General features: G+C 29.6%; 1 protein-coding gene across 1 annotated transcript in view; it reads left to right on the top strand.

Annotated features, from left to right (window-relative positions):
* Nucleotides 1-17574, top strand: part of LOC124429204 (beta-1-syntrophin) — a 534717-nt gene extending 517143 nt beyond the window's left edge. The window contains exons 6-8 of the mRNA XM_046974168.1: nucleotides 9401-9618; nucleotides 14682-14899; nucleotides 15651-17574. Coding sequence (XP_046830124.1) covers nucleotides 9401-9618; nucleotides 14682-14899; nucleotides 15651-15743 — 529 coding nt within the window. The 3' untranslated portion in view covers nucleotides 15744-17574. The remainder of the gene's footprint in view (nucleotides 1-9400; nucleotides 9619-14681; nucleotides 14900-15650) is intronic.
* Nucleotides 17575-18089: the final 515 nt, after the last annotated feature.

Here is an 18089-nt window from a genome sequence, read left to right as displayed (position 1 = left end):
AAACAAAACAAAACAATAAAGAAACAAAGAAGAGAAAATATAAACTAATCTATTTTCCAAATAAACAAAGATTAATATTTTTGTATTACATATATATATATATATATATATATATATATATATATATATATATTCCTTGAAATCTAAACAAATCTAAAATTGTGTTTAACTGTTGATAATTAATTGTCATTAATGATAATTAATTTTTACGATCTTACAATTCTTCTTGTTCATAACGCACGCACACACACACACACATACACACAATAATATATCTATTATATAAATTAATAAATTTATATAATCTATCTGAGAGAAAAAGAGAGAGTAATTTATCTAAAAATTCGAATTAACCGAATTTATACGAATTTGTCTAAAAAATCAAGATTATTCTAAATTTATCAAAACGTTTTTCGACATCGATTTTCATCGAAGATACACAATCCTTTTATTTAATCGATCTTAACTTATCTAAATATTTTCACTCACGACGTAACAATTGAAAATAGTAAAAATCAATGTAAAATCGATTTCCAGTTTCTTCCTTACAATCAAATGAAATTGAAAAAGGAGAAATATGTATGTATGTATATATATATATATATATATATATATATATATATATATATATATATATATATTTCTCTTTTCAGTAATATAAGTAATAGAATGAGAGTTGTAGGAAAAGGGAGAGAGAGAGAGGAGAATAGAGAAGGAGGAGAAGGAGATTAGAAAAGTGTATCACGAAGTAGATGATATTTTCGATCGAAGGGATCCGTAAAAGGCCTTATACCATTTCTACGAAAATTTACGTAAAAGCTTGAGTTTCGTTAAAGTTTGACTTTAAAGAGACAAACCGGAAGTGATATGGCCATCTTCAGTGAAATGTTTCCTTCCGTTCTTCCTTCCTCGGCTACGTCAGAGAGAAGGAAGGATACTTCGGAGGAAAAAAGTTTCTCACGCACACAAGCAACCTCATGCCATACCATAAACCCTCCCCTTAAACTCCCTCAACCACTCCTCACTTACTCACTCCCCTCCTTCATTCCCCTCCAACACCACCAAACCACCACACCACCAAGCCACGTGAAGACTCGGCTTATGCTTACGGAGGAGCATCCATTCTCGTTTAACGTCTTTATTTACCGACTGGAATTCTTCTTCTTCTTACCCCTCCCCTCCGTCCACTTCCTCTTTCTCTTCTACTGTTTTTTTCTTTTTTTTCTTCATATTTTTTGTATTTATTTTTCTTTTTGGTTCCCTTCTTTTTTTTTTTTATTTTCTTTTGTACTCTATAGTCGTCGTCTATTCGATAGCAGAATCCTTCGTATCGACACGCGGTGAAAAATTAACGAAAACGAAAGGGATAAGATTCTACGAGTGAATTTTATATGCTCTTCAAGAAGAAAAGAAATCAATATGGCGGATACAAGTAATGTATATTTATATTCGATGCTTTTGATTGATTTTTTCTTTCTTCCTTTTTCTTTTTTTGTTTTTTTTACTTGAAATGTAATCGAGTAGGAGAAATTGGATAAAAATAAAGTGGGGGAGGATGGTTTTAATAGTAGTTAATTTTTCGTTAAATTATTTTTTATATATAAAGATAATCTTCTTTCATACATACACATACACACACTTATACACATACATGTACATATGTGTATGTATGTATAAATGTCTTAAAGCTTAAAGAATTTAATGAAATTTTTGAAAAATGAAGATACTGTGATACAATAGTAATTTATTTTGATATTGAAGAAAATCAAGATATTGGATATTGTGAAGAGATAGTTATAGTGATAATACAGTGACATTAATTTAGAATATTGTAAATATTTTGTTTTTTGTATTTTTACTTGGTTTTATAAATTTTTGTTTTTTTAACTTTATTCTTAATACTTTCTAAATGAGTTGCTTATGTTTGATAATAAAAAACATGAATAAAGATTGTAATATAAATTTCTTTACTTCTCGATTTATGGAAAAAAACACATTTCTATTTTTATCAAAAATAATACTTTTGCTATAATAGTGCTGAAGTATTGCATTTGTATCTATCAGAAATTAAATTATTGCAATAATTAAGAAATTTTAATCGTAATTTATAATATTCATTATAATCACAAAATGATACTTTTTTAATAACTATTGTTTGACCATGGGATTATTGCTATAATTAATCAATATTGAAATTTATGGAATAAAAAACTATTACTTTTCAAATCCTTTTTATTTCCTTATTATTATTATAATCATGATTATTCGACGTTTTTTTTTTTATTGTTTTTATTTCTTTGTAATAATGCTTAATTATTTCATTGGATACAATTATGTTTGTATATTTTTTTTACATGATCATTATTGTCATTAATTATTCTATAATTAATGTTACAATATTTTTTTGTTTTTGTCTTTTGTTTTCCTGAATACATACTTACCAAATTGACACATTACCTTAGTTGGAATCTAACATCCACTTAATTAATTCCCTATTTCTATTTCTATTAACTCTTTTAATTAATTGATATTATATATTCCATAAACATAACATTTTCCAATAGATATTAAAAAAGATTCATTTCTCCATCTATTTCTCTCTCTCTTTCTCTCTTCCTCCCCCCTCTCTCTTTTTCTATTAATACTCATTCGAAACAAAAAAAACTTATCCTGCTATATATAATACATACATGATCTACATTTCACTTACATTCATCTAATCTACATTTACGTATAACCATTATCCATAATCATTAATATATATCATACCATATATATATATATATATTTCAAGAACAAGTACCATATTAGCAAATCTTTGCTGAAAATATGAGAGATATTTACAAACCCAGTGAAACTTACCGAAAGACATTCTCACTTTTCACTTTCTCTCTCCCCCCTCTCCCTCTCTCCCAATCTTTCCATCGTTCTCTACTACCTGTAACCCGTATCCATTGCTACCCTACTTTACCTTATCCCCGATTTGAAAAAGTTCGAAACGGAAGAATGCTTTGTACGAGTGCTCACAACTCTCATGGCAAGAATCGTAAAGAGGGAGACAGAGTAATAAAAAAAAAAAAGAAAGAGAAAGAAGAGGAGGATGTGTAGATGGGATGGGTAGTAGGTGGCGAGTAGTGGGTGGTGTAGTGAGTGGTGGGAGTTGGTGAGGTAGTGGTGGTCGTGGGGCAGAGGATAGGAGATGAAGGTTGAGAGATTGAAGGTAGGTGTTGCGGGATGAGGTGAGAGGTGAAAGAGAACGAATAACGGCTTTATTGGTTAGGGGATCCAGGGGGAGTTAGCTCGAAACCCGATCGCACCCGGAGGAGCTCGTACGTCAGCTACGTGACGTAAAACTCGCGCGGATATTCATACGCGAGAAATGGCTCGGGGTTGCTTCGATGCTCTTCTCTGTCGTTGGTTTCGGGGTTGGTCCGAAGGGTGAGTTGTGTTATAGTGAACTACAGGGGTAGAGTGGGGAAGAAGAGATGGCCGGTTAGGGTTTGCTAGATGCCAGATCGAAGCCCAATGCGACCGTTAGGACGAATAGAACTCGACGACTATCCCTCCGTATTCCCACTCCCTCACCTCTCTTCTAACCCCTCCCCTTCACTCCCTACCATTTTCAGGATATTCTCGTTCAGGATTTTTTTTTTTTTTTCATTTTACCCTTGCAAACGTTGTAAATATCTTTTTCTTCTTCTTCCTCTTCTTCTTCTTCTTCCCTTCCTGTTTCTCGACAATCTCCTTACTCTTTCTCTGGTATCTCGCCTGGCCCCCATCCAACTTCTTTCTAGTCTACCTTCCTTTTTTTTCTTCTTTTTGTCCTTGCTTTTTTTACTTTTCCTCTCCCTCTCTGCGTACGTGTTCTTTTTATCTTTATTCTTTTTCTTTTTTATGTTTTTCTCCTTTTTCCTTTTCTTTTATTTTGTTTGTTTGTTTATTTGTTTTTTTTTCCGTTGGCCCCTTTCCCTTGTCACGACTCACCGAAATCCCTATAAATCCGTGTCTCCTCCGACCGACGCGACGCTGCTGCTCTCGTTCGGTATTTCGGGAAAGTTGGGGACTGAGAGATCTTTTTCTTTTTTCCTTTTTTCAACTTTTTTCTTTCTTTTTTTTTCTTTTTTTCTTTCGTTTTTCTCCCCCCTTCGTTTTTCCTCCAATCTCTTTCGTTCCTTTTTATCTTTATTTCTTTTTTTCTTGTCTGTGTGCATGCGTGTATGTGTCCGTTTCTGTGTCTGTGTCTATGTTCGTCTCTTTTTCTCTTTCTCCTGTGTTCTTTTTCTTTTTCGATAGTATCGCGCACCTTTCCGTCGACTATCGATTATCGTATAGAAAGAGGAAAAGGAAGAAAGAGAGAGAAAGAGAGATAGAGAGAGAGAGAAGAAAGATTTTCTTCTCAGGTAAAAATTTATTTTTTACGATAGTGTTCGAATTTATTTTATTGTTTGAAAAATGTTCTGTTGAGAATTTTTTTTCACTTATAGATTTGTCAATAAAGTAAATATAAAAATTATTAATATACAAAGTACAATATATCTTCAAAATTCCTTCCGCATTAAACAACTATTTTCTTTTTTTTTTTTTATCAAAACTATGTTTACATTGGCAAAAAATATATTAATTGACAGCAATTATGACGCGTCTACAGATCAAACATGACATCTAGTTGAAACTCCCAAGAATCGAGAGACAATTTTTATCGAGTATGCGTAATAAGTACTAAAGCTGTCTCTTACACATTGCAGTAATAAAAATTAATTAATTAATACGATTTATTATTATTCGAAAATACATTAATTAAATATTTAATTAGTCGAATCAATAAGAATTGTACGGAAAACAAGGAAAAGGAAAAAGAAAAAAAAATGAAATAAAAATAACTTTTTGATTGATCATCTTTATATCTACATGTCTATGTTTATATTTCAATACATTTTTATATATTTATTTTTATATATCCGTCATCTCTGATGATATAAAAATTTGCAATAAACGATTCAAACTTGTTCATGGATTATTCGATTGAAGCAAATAGTATCGCTTTTAACATCGGCCGACCATCATCACATAGACATCAATTTAATATTTTGAAAAATTCTCAAATCCAGTTCCAATTCTCTCTCCCTCTAACATTTATATACTGTAATCGTTTCGTTATAACAGGATGGTCAAAATTGTCCGATCGCGGAAATGCTTGATTAAAATCTCGAGAGCGAAGCTATCGTTTCGGATTTTAGGCATTTAAGCGTCACAGGAAATATCACATGTCGGTCGATTTTATCGAACGACGAAGCTGCGATGTATCCGTATAATGTAGCTATCAATCACGTTGATCGAATATCGCACTTTAATTCAACTCATGCTCGCACATCAGTCCGATCCTTCCCTCCCACCTTCCCTACCTATCTCTATACCACCCAACCCTACCTCATCCTCACATTCCCCCTCTCCGCCAATTTTTTCCTTTACAGCATTACACAGAAGACGTTACCGAATCCTCCTCAATTTACTCTTTGGCTTGAAACGAGTGATAAAAAAGTGGGACGGTGACTGGAATGGTGAAGGGGATGGGGAGGATAGAGATGGTGGTGGAAAGAGGTTCGTCGAAGAACATTCTCCGACAGGGTTGCTTAAATGTTACCAAATTCTAGAATGTCGAGGCATAGAAACGTCGGAAGCATTTCCTCGAATGTTTCGAACAGCACGGTTGTGGCATTTTGATACTTACACATATGTATATATAAGTGTATGTATATATATATATATATATATATATATATATATATGCATGTATATATGTGCTTTCTCATATACTTTAGATCTCTCTCACTCACTCTCTCTCTGTCTCTCTCTCTCTCTCTTTCTCTTTCCATCTCTCTCTATTTAAGAGTCCTTTTAATCGATTTCAAGATATATCAACTGGTGTAGATTTTATTACTTAATAAAGTTTCGACTAAATTGCTTATTAATTCGTTTTAACGATCACATTGACATTCTTTTCGTCACCTCCATCCCAACGTTGAATGGAAATGACGAGCGTGAATTTTCTGTATGCATAAAATTGACTTTAAATATTTGACGTGTTTAATTGTCATATATTTTTTTTTAAATAACTTTATATCGATTTGAATAAACAGATTATCTATTTAATACATATTATCAAGAAAGTTGAAAATTTATTGGTAATATCATTATTCGGTAAGCGAGTTCGGTTTAAAATAAATCGTAAGATAAGGGATTAATATATTTTTTTTGAGACCTCAGTCTTTCTTTATAAATATTTAATAGATATATAATTGTTGATTGATTGACGAGAATATTTTTAAAATGCACTTCTCGCACCAGACCAACGATAACAGTCGATTCGCATGGAGGAAATGTTCCCCGTCTCGTCCTTGTTGTCCGAGCTATAGACCCAATGGTCGCGATGAATAAGGGCGGCTAGGATACCGTTGTAGGCCGTCAGCAAAATATCGCTCGCCGCGTTCCCGCAAATTAATGGGAGAACGCGCGTTCTTTTAAAAGATCCCATGAGAAATGGAGTAGTAAAGGGGCGATATTAAATGATGCATGCTATGTAAATCTCACCGTGTATTTGATCAGATGAGTAACAATTGTTTGTGTGTCTCGTATATGATGTGTAGTTAATTGTACTGGTTGATTCTGAAGGAGAATTGAGAGCTTAGACGTTGTGAGTCTGAAAGATGTAACTTAACTCCTTAGATGTTGTAAGTCCGAAAGCTATAACTTGACTGCCTTTTGGCGTATTTTGAACTATCCACGTAAACTTAAATGAGATTAGTAAATGGCGGAATTTGATCTATGGAAAAGGAAAGAATAAATGCCTATTTGTTGGGGATAATTTGTTGGAATGTTTAAACATTCCATGTGTGCCCTTTTGTTCTAGTGCTCTTATAGATTATAGAGTGTCAATGAGTGTTTCAAGGCTAAGTGACAAACAACCCTTAGCTTATTGAGCCTAGGCTTCTACTTTTATTATTTATTTATTGGCTGGGTTGACATATTATCGAAACCCAGATACTTTACTAAAGATGCCTAAGCTTAGACAAAGGTGGCCATGTGTTTTTTATCTATGCATTTTGTTAGCCAACAGTCAATAGGTTCTCAAGGATAACTATTTCCAATGGTGTTATATAATCCTTAAGATAAAGTACCGTAAACAATAGAGAGACGCATGTGTGGGTCAACAATAATGTATAAATATATATATATATATAATTTATTAAATCGTTTTTATTTGAAATAATACGATACGTCGTGTTTTATCGTTATTAATTATTCCGATAACTGTTGTTATAAATAAAAAAAATGTCAAATATAATATAACAAAAATCGATAATTCATGTAGCTTATGATATAAGTCAAACGAATTCAAAATAAATATATTTCGAATAATATACATACGTCTTACGTTATACGTTGGGACGATAAGGAGGGTGAGTGGGGGTGTGGTGAAAAAGCAGAAAAAAAAGAGAAAGATAGAGAGGGAGGAGGGAATGAAATATATATATATATATATATAGAATATATATATATAGAAATATATATATATATATATATATATATATATATATATATATAGAGAGAGAGAGAGAGAGAGAGAGAAATCTTCCCTTGCCAATCGAGAATCCATCTTGGACGTAATAAAATCTCGAGGATTTTACGATCGAAGAACAGAAGGAACGATTTAGCAGCGTCGAACTAGAATCGGAAAAAGAATCGTCAGCGTAAATCGTCGAGAAAGATTCAACGTTGGAAGGTGCCACGTTCGAAGAAAAGAGGGAAAATAGAAAGGGGGGACGAGTAAGGTTGGCGAGGACTCGAAGGGATGAGGAGTCGAAGGGGAGAGGAGGTCGAGGGAGGGTGAGTTTGTAGGGCGATAAACGGTGGCAACGTTTTTGAAAGTTTTCAATGTCCGTAGCATCAACGTATCTACGTACGTTACGTATGTATATATATACACACACACATATATATATGTATGTATGTGTGTATACACGTATATATGTACGTATGTATGTATTCGTCGTGGCCCAATGTCTCCGTGGAATCTTCAATCTTCGTTTCCATTCACTTCTGACGGCCTCCAGGGGACAACTTTCGCGTTCTTTTTCGCTTGTCTGCTTAAAGAACGACTCAGTCGAGGAGGCTGCTCTAACTTGAAATATTTACTCGCGGCTGGTTTCTTCAAGCATATTCGATATCATCCTCGTAATTCATGCCTCTGTATGTTGTCGTCCTCGTCCTTCTCAATGTCGTCGTCGTCGTTGTCGTCGTCGTCGTCAGTCGTCTTTCATGAGAAAAAAAGAAATCAAATTTTTTATCGACTTGTGCTACGCATTTGCAATAGTTGCAACATTTCTCTTCTTCTTTTGCTTTCTTTTCGATTCTCGTTTCTTTTTTTTTTTTTTTTTTTTTTATTGAAAAATGGCGCAAACTCTTACGCGAGATAATGTAATGAATGAAGTGATAAGAAGAAAATAAGTGAATAAATAAAAATTATTCGTCAATTCGATCTACCGACAAATATAATAATGTTTGTATTTATATAACTTGCATTTTACTTATAGTTTTTGTAACAACAATTTAATATTCAATCTTCTGCAAATCAAAATTCACCAGCTTTGTAAAATAGGTTTTTTTAGAAAATTTCTTTTTTTTTTATGCTTTACTAATGTAATGAAAAATATGACCAAGTGTATATTTATTATTAAGAATTTCGAAATTTTATAATACAAAAATGTAGTACATATTTAATATACATATTTAATAGTATTTATTTAATAGTAGAATTAAATATACATTATAATCCATAATTCTATATATACATTATTGTACAAAAAGAAAATTCATTTGAAAATGTATACCTGTCACTCTATGATAAGTTGAATTATTCATCTCAAAAATTTAATGCGCTTTAAGAACGTACAAAATATTAGAATGAATCAAAAACAAATTCAATTATTTTTCATACGTTGTTGCATTTATAATTAACGTTTAATTACAATTATATATTTAATTATAAATTACGAATTATAAATTTCGAAGACGACAAAAGTAAATATAATCTAAAGTATATGATAAATTGTTTATTTTTTTTTTTTAATTATAAATAATTAAATTGTAATACGATATTATATTTTCCTCAATATATGTATATATCAAGAGATAAATGTGTGTGTATATATATACATATATGTATATTAAGAGATAAATAAATAAATATATATATATATATATATATATATATTTTTTTTTATTTTTTGATAATTTTTAGTATAAGTTAAAGGAGGTTAATATAATTGTGGAATAATGTATGTTAGACAGGTTTGTATAAAGGGGCTCGTTTAACTTTTGATTACCGTACATAATTTGACAGATTGGTTTCATCACCGACAAGACAAAATGAGGCAGCGGCGAGTAGTAGCGGTGGATTGACGCAGCACGGTGCCACGTTCGCGGTTCGCGTTGGTACGATCGACGGCGTCGTAACGCATCATCTGCGAGCTGAAACACGAAGGGATCTGGCAGCTTGGGCAAGGGCGATCGTTCAGGGATGTCATGCCGCAGCCGCATCGTTGCGTGAATATACCGTTCGTAAGTAACCCTTACTCAATTACGTTATCTTTTAATAATTTCATTTTTATAATTTATCTTAATCTCAATTAAATACAATTAAATAGAATTTTATTTTGATTAATATTATTAGAAATTTTCGATAATTTTTAACGATATAAAATAATCCTATAATAATATATTCTCATGAAAATTATTTCATGGCCATTTTAATATCCTTTTTTCTTTGTTATTATTAAATATCTTAAATAATTATATGTATATGTTTGTGCTGGGTATTTGAGATAATGCGAATGTTTATCTCGGAAATACGATGTTTTAAAAAAAAAATTTGTTCGTACAAGAGTGATTTCAATGTGATTTCAAGATGAGAAATTTTTTCATGGCAATTATATTGTTTTTAATGAAATATTTCAAGGCCAAATTTTTACATATTTAAGATGAACGTAAATATTAGAAGTCATAAACTAAATCTAAAAAATTTTCGAACTAACGACGATTGCATAATTATTGCTTCAAAAAATTGTAATATTTTTTTTCTATTCTTTTTATAACATTCTTAATGAAACGCTACGAGATATTTCGTTAAATGTCTTGAAAAAACTTGAAGTAAAATAAAAAGCAATTTTTTAATTACTTAGTATCTAACTTTTTTTATTAAAAAATAAATAAGTTAGTCAATTAATTGATTAATGAACAAGTTAATTATTATTAAGTAATATAAATTTTTTATTAATAATACAAATATTATATTATTTATTAAAAGATAATGAATATTATAATATTTCCAACTCGAAATCGGATGATTCCATCTTCAAACAATTTCTTTTTTCTTTGCATATTCTAATTTCAGAAATAAAAATATTTAACGCTTTATTTCGAACGTACCGATATTATATTTATCTGGATCAAATGATTTTCGACTTTAATGAACTTAATACATCAATTTATATAGTACTTGAACATTTCGTGAGCATTTCGAAATCTTAATCGGATATGAAGGATTAATGCATTATTATCTCGTGCATGTACCTACACGAAATACAAGATTCCGTGGGAACATTTAACGCATCGCACAAAATGGTCGGTCGTTTCAATTAATCGAATTCGCCTCGTTGAACGAGATGAACAATAAAACTGAGAGGAATGAAAGCGTTCGTTCTATCGTTATGACTAAATAAATTTTATCCAACGATAACTAAATTTTTCATAGATAGCGCGCATGCGCCAATAAATTTATCTGTATAATTAATTCTTACAAATTACGATATGTATTATACGTGAACGGTTTACACAAATACATATATACATGTATCTATTTGAAGTAAAACATATATATATAATATAAGTATATTATATACATATATATAATATATAAATTTTGTTTTTTATTTAGATGTTCAAAATTAGTTTGAATGTTAATATAATATAATAACATATATTATGTAGATATATAGATATAGTATATGTTGTTATAGATAAAAAATATATATATAATATCGATTATATATGTTATATCTGTATCTATTATCGATTATAGAATACATATAAATATATATATATAAGAAGAGAAAGAGTGAATTAAATAACAATTTTTAATTAGAAACGTGACTCACTTCATATGAACAGATATAAATAGATGGTATTAAGTTATGTAAACATTTAAAACGTTTAAATCAAAAAGAAAGAAAAAATGTATAATATATACATATACAAAATATTACAAATAATTTATATAATTTATAATTAATTAAAATTAATATTTAATTGTTTTAAGAATTGATAATACTTTTCCTTGTTATTTTTGTTCGTTTGTTTATTTCTTTATATGTTTATTTCTTTTTTGTCTATTTTCTTTTTCTGTATTTTTTCTTCCTTCTGTAATAATATCTGCTTTTCCGACTCTTTAATCATTGCTGCAACTTATCCAGAGATTCAACGTAAATCCGCAAACAAAAATTCATTTGAAATAAACATGATATCACATGTTCTCATTTTCACATATCTCTTGCAAAGTATTTTCTTCTTCTGCTCCAACTCTTAATTAGCAAACATTCCATCGATACTTTTCTTATTCTTTTTTTTTTAGAAACAATGGTTGAAGGACAGTAGCGTATAAAATTAAAAAAAAAAAGGGAAAGGAAGTTAAAACATCTCTCTCTTTCTCTCTCTCTTTCTCTTTCTCTCTTTCTCCAAGGAAACAATTCAATGATAAAAAAGAAACGAACGAATGATAAAACTATGCAAATGTAGTCGGATATCCGTAGTACGATAGATCGAAATAAATAAATCGAAGAAGAGACTTGAAATCCTGTAAATAAATCCAATAAAAAGAGTAGAAAAGGGGGTGGTGATTGTATTGGAGGGAAACAAAACGAGGGAAAGAGGTAAAAGAAAAGAAAGAAAGAAAAAAAAAAAGAAAGAAAGAAAGAAAAAGGAAGGAAGAAAAAAGAAAAAAAAAAATAGAAAGGACAAAACGATGAAGTCAATCTATTCTTTTTCTTTCTCATTTTTCTTCTTTTTTTTTCCTCTTCTTTCTTCTTTTTTTTCTCTTTTTTCTCTTTTTTCTTTTTTTTTTTTTTCTTTATTTATTCGTCGTGCTTATCACGTTCTCTGTCCTCTTTGCGAAAGAATCGTCCTCCTAGGATGTCCTCGACGATTCCAAACCGTTCGCTTCGATGAATTTTAATTTCTTTTCGTTCGACGATGAACGGCAATAATAAATCGGGATGGATGCCCGTTTCGCAGGAGCCTTTTTGTTCGCCACTCGTCGAATCCATCGATCATAAACTCTACCCTCGTGAGAATAAAAAAAGAGAGAAAAAGAATAGGTGGAAGGGATTCGGGGAGGGGGGTTGGTGTTGTGAAGAGAAGTAGAAGAAGAGAGAGAGAGAGAGAGAGAGAAAGAGAGAAGTAGGGAAAGAGAACGATAAAGAGTCGTAAAATCGTTGAGGTTGTGTACGTACATGCATGTTATTGCCAGGAAAACTTTTCCATGGATTTTCCACTTCACCGTTGATTTCATTGTACGTATTATATTTTGGAACGTTTTAGAATGTGAAATAAAAGAAATGTGTAATTGGATAGATGTTGTAGTTATTAATCCAAGCAGTGGATAATGATTAATTAAAGTACTTTTTATATTTTCAATGAGCAAAAATTTCGATGTTAATTATGATAGAATTAATGATACGTTAATACGGTGATTGGATGGATTAATTTTTTTTTTTTTGAATAAACAACGATTTCGATAACAATTATGAATTCGTGTATAATAGTATATATAACGATTGTTTATACTAATTTTTTTGTTATTTTAAATAGACATAAATTTCGATAACTATTATGATAGTTTTAATGGTTTACATAGTGATTGGGTTATATTAAGTTTTATTTTAAATAGACAGGAATTTCTTTATTAATTATGATAATGCTAATCAATCTATATAGTGTTTGAGTCATATTAATTTTTATTTTAAATAAACAAGCATTTTGATACGTATTATGATAGTATTAATGTATTGAAAATTATATAAATATTCAATCATAAGAATCGTAAATATGTCAGATATTAAATGTTTTCTTTGATAATTACTGCAATAATAATTATTGTAAAAAATGTTAGATTAGATTAAAACTGAAAGTTGATATTGTTAATTTGTTATTTTATAATTACGACGATTAAATACATATGAGGAATAAAAATAGAATTAAAAATGAATTTAGAAGGTAAGATTTCAAAAGTGATGAATTTCAAATTTTTTATTTGATAATTATCGTGATAATAATTATTTAAAAAAAAAAAAAAAAACAAATTAAAAGTTAGTTTTGTTCTTTGCAAATTTGATTATTTCCAAATTAGGAAAATTAAATATAATAGAACTAAAAATAAATGTTAAGATCAATAAAGGATTGAATGGATGTTAATATACAAACTATATTTATTGACACAGATACATATATTCGAACTGTTATGTTCAACATCCTGAAATTGAGTTTGCCTGAAACTGAGATTTCCTCTTTCCAAATTGCCAACAAACATAGACACATTTACATGTTTATACGAATAACACGAATAACCCATTCCGAACTGTATAGTCTCTTAATCCCTTGAGTGAAAATGACAAGTCTCGTTCGCATGATATAACCATCAGAATAAGAGGATGATGCTTTAAATATAAACTTACTTTTATTTCTTCCAATGAGTCCAATAAGAAATTCCTTCTTTTTTTTTTCTTTTCGTTTACTATATAACGTATTCATTAAAATTTATAATTTAATATTTTATATTATTTTGTCCTTTATTTTTTATATTTAATTAATTTATTTTTTTTTTAATTTACAAATATATTATATTACGATCAAAATACAATCATATCATATTACGATTAAAATATTCTATAATTAGTTTATTTTATTAGAAATTTGTTTAACAAAAATAGAGATAATTAAACAAAAATAATTAGAAAAATGTATCTGAAGTTAAAATAGAAATAATCAAAATATAATTAAAAATATCAAAAATTGAAACGGAAATAACTAAAAAAAAAAAAAATTTATTTTATAAATAAATGAATACAAGGGATTAAAAATTTGACTATAAATCCTAACGAAAGTAAAAATTATCTATATATAACATATAATAAGAAATATTCAATATTCGAATGAAAAATAATCAAAATATTAATTTTTCTAAATAAATGAATACAGTGCTAATCTTTTAAAAATATAATATTAAATTCTAATAAAAAAAAACACACACACATACAAAAATAAAAATATATCAATGACAAAGATGAAAAATAATTAAGAATTAATTTCTTATTGATTAACATTACGTCGATGAGTTATGTGATACAAATAATTAATAAGATAAATCTACGAACGATTTTTACTCCTTTTTTGGTTTTTTTTAACAATTTGTTCCGAAGTGATCGAAAAATATTGGGAATCCTTTAAATCACGGTGGAGGAACCTGTTCGAACCTGAACGAATTTCCGAATCGTTTTTTTTTTCTTTTTTTTTTGTTTCTCTCTCTCTCTCTCTCCCTCTCATCTTTTTTCTCTTTTCTTTTTGTTCTGCAGGATGCACGTGGCAGGGTAAAGCCTGCCAGTTGGTCGTCAATCACGAAGAGGGATTCTCGCTGTATGCTACAGGGACAAGGGGCGTCGTTGGAAATGGCGTTAGTCCTGGATCACCACCGACTCCCCTTTGGAAGAGATCCTTCGACAAACTGAAAATGTCTGCCGACGATGGCGCACGCTTACTCTGGCTGGATTTTGGCGGCGAGGATGGAGAATTTGTGAGTATTTTTTTTTCTAATCAATCAAAATTTATAACCACTAACCTCTCGCTCTCTTCTCCCCACGCCTTACGCCCTCCCCCCCCTAATCCCCCCAATCCCCCCAAAGGTCTCTTAAAAATTTTCAATTGTTTTTATTAAAATACTTTTTTCTTTTTATTTTTCTTTTTTTTAATTTCAATTAAAAGTTATAATTGACGCAAAAGAAATAAAAATTTTCAAAGCTATTTCATTTGTAAAAACAAAAATATTGTCGATTTTATCAAAGTCAGATTCGTACGCGTTTTTCAATGTCATTGAATTTCTTTTTTTCTCTCTTTTTTCTTTTTTTTTTTTCATTTTTTATACAACGCTAAACATTCGGAGACTATTCTTTATTCTTATTCGATATTATAACAAATGATTAAAAAAATGGAGAATCAGACTTCAAGGAAAAATTAGCTTCAACGAAAGTTTTGAAAAAAAGAAAAGGTTTTGGACCATAATAAAATTTTATTACGTTATCGTTTTCGAAAAATTCTATTATGTATTTCTATCGTACAATTTAATTATTAAATTATAAAACAAGATACTAATTAGATTTTATATAGTAACATTACGTATATATAACAAAATATCATTGCATTCTACTGACTAATTGTGTTATGACAAATCATGTAGTATAATTTTATCGAAAAGAAAAGAAAAAAAAGAACCAAAAAAAGCCAAAGAGAGAAAAGATGTAAATTAATAAAGATCTTCATTTCCGCAGGAATTGGATTTAGAAAGTTGTCCGAAACCAATTGTCTTCGTTCTTCACAATTTTCTATCGGCGAAGATTCATCGAATGGGACTGAGCGCATAGGGGTACGAGGGGGCCCCGGCTGAGGCCCCCGACCTGCCACCCCACACCACCAGATCCGTTACTAGTGTATTTCTTCATTGAACGATCGAAACATAGGAAAGAAAGAGAGGAAGAGAGAGAGAGAGAGAGAGAGAACGAAGTTACGAATGAAATTTAACGAAATCAAAAAATAAAAAAAAATAAAAGAAACTAATTTCAACTGTTAAAATACTTTGAAAAGTGTATGAAATAATATTTATTAATTAACATTTACAAATTAAAAACAATATTAATAAATTAAAGACAGATAAAAAAAAAAGAAAAATTCTTTCGCTTCGTTCTGTCCTCGATAATACGAGAGAGCGAGAGGTGTATAATCGATTTGAAACCATCCAAACGATCGTAAAAGAGACATGAAATATAAGGATGAAGATTATACCGATGAGAAAAATAACAAAAGATGTTGTTGTGTTGTTGTTGTTGATGGTGGTGATGGTGGTGGTGGTGATGGTGGTAATGGTAGATGATGCAGGAGAACGAAATAAAAAAAAAAACAAAAGATATAAAAGAAGAAAAAAAGAAAGATAAAAGAAACGGATAAATTAAAAGAAGAAAAAAAAAGGAAGAAGGAAGGAAAAGAAAAAAAAATACGATGATCGAGGACATTGACGATGAATTTTTTCTGTTCGAAAAAAAAACAAAAACAAAAAAAAAGGAAATGTCCTCGTCCTCGGTCACCTCTAAACGCGCCTAACTAACTAAATAACCTATCTACCTAACGATAAGAAGTAAGATAACTAAAATTGACGATTGTAACGAAGATATTAAGAAAAAAAAAAAAATAAGAAAAAATAAAAGAAAAGAGAAAGAGGGAGAGGGAAAAAAAAAGAAGAAAGTCTTAAAGGAAGAAGAAGCAGGAGAAGAAGATGAAGAAGAAGAAAATAAAACGATTAAAAAATAAAGAAAACATCAAAACAAAACTCGATTTAAACGAGCGAGTTTAGTTCATTCAAAAGAAAAATAATACTTATACCGATAGAGAAAGAAAGAGAGAGGGAGAGGGAGAGAGGGAGAGAAAGGGAGAGAAAATTATAATAAATAAATAAATAAGTAAATAAATAAAGAAATAAATTAATAATAATAGTAACGATATTAATAATAATAACGATAATGATAAACGATGATATTAATCGAAAATCCCATTTGTCTCGTGTTATTTTAAGACGCGAATCTTATCCGATGCCGATAATGAATGGATTTTTCGTTCTTGATTTTTGTAATTTAAAAAAAAAAAAAAAGAAGAAAAAGGAAAAAAAAAAGAAATAAAAAGTCGAGACGATTATTATCGTAAACGTTCTCATCGTGCGCGATGCACTTTTGTTAATAGCGTTCTCTCGTTTTCGAGATAAAGATAAGGAGTAACAAATGATAACATGGATGCAGAATTTAGTGAAACGATTTTAGAAAGTTTTAACACCTTCGTCGGTTTTGTTAGCTTTATTTTTTATTTTTTCTTTTTTTTTCTTTTTCTCGGATTCGAGATCATCGTAACGAACTTGATAAAAAAAGGGTGGTGGGGGAAGTTAATCGAAGAAATAAAATTATTTCTTTCTCTCTCTCTCACTCTCTCTCTCTCTCTCTCTCTCTCTCTCTCTCTTTTTCTCTCTTTTTCCCTCCCTCTCCCTTTCACGCATACACATACATACACATATAATTAATTGATCTTGTCAAGTTAGAATCATTAAAATCGAAATTGTGACTCAATCGACGAAGGGGTTAAATGTCGTTTCGAAAGAAAAAAAACGTGCCAGCTAATCCGTCGATCTCTGATTTTTTTTTGTCGATTTTCGAATTCATATATGAATTTGATTCTTCTCGAGATGATATATATATATATATATATATATATATATATATATATATATATAAGATGATCCGTATGTAAAATAGAAAGAGTTAATTGAAATTTGGAAATAGATTCTCTTTTTTGCTGGGAATTTGTTTTTTAAGGAAATTCGTTTTTGATTAGTATCCTAATTTTTAATATCAATGGAAGTTACAAACACGTTCATTTATTTATCAAATATATCGGATTATATTTTATCAATTTCATATAATTTAATTTAAGAATACAATGTGTATATAATATATATGTATTAATTTGACAAATTTTTTGTATAATTAATAAATAATATTGGCAAATATTAATGATTAACTTTTATATACATTAAACAAAAATTTTTTTTTTATGATTTTAATGCATTATTTTTTTTTTATAAAATAAAATACTTCTTAATAAAACATTAAACAAATAAACTATAATTTACATATAATACAATGTAATATATATATATATATATATATATA

This window comes from Vespa crabro, chromosome 14, assembly GCF_910589235.1.
Source record: "Vespa crabro chromosome 14, iyVesCrab1.2, whole genome shotgun sequence".
Lineage (NCBI taxonomy): Eukaryota > Metazoa > Arthropoda > Insecta > Hymenoptera > Vespidae > Vespa > Vespa crabro.
This window is presented reverse-complemented; position numbering and strand designations above follow the sequence as displayed.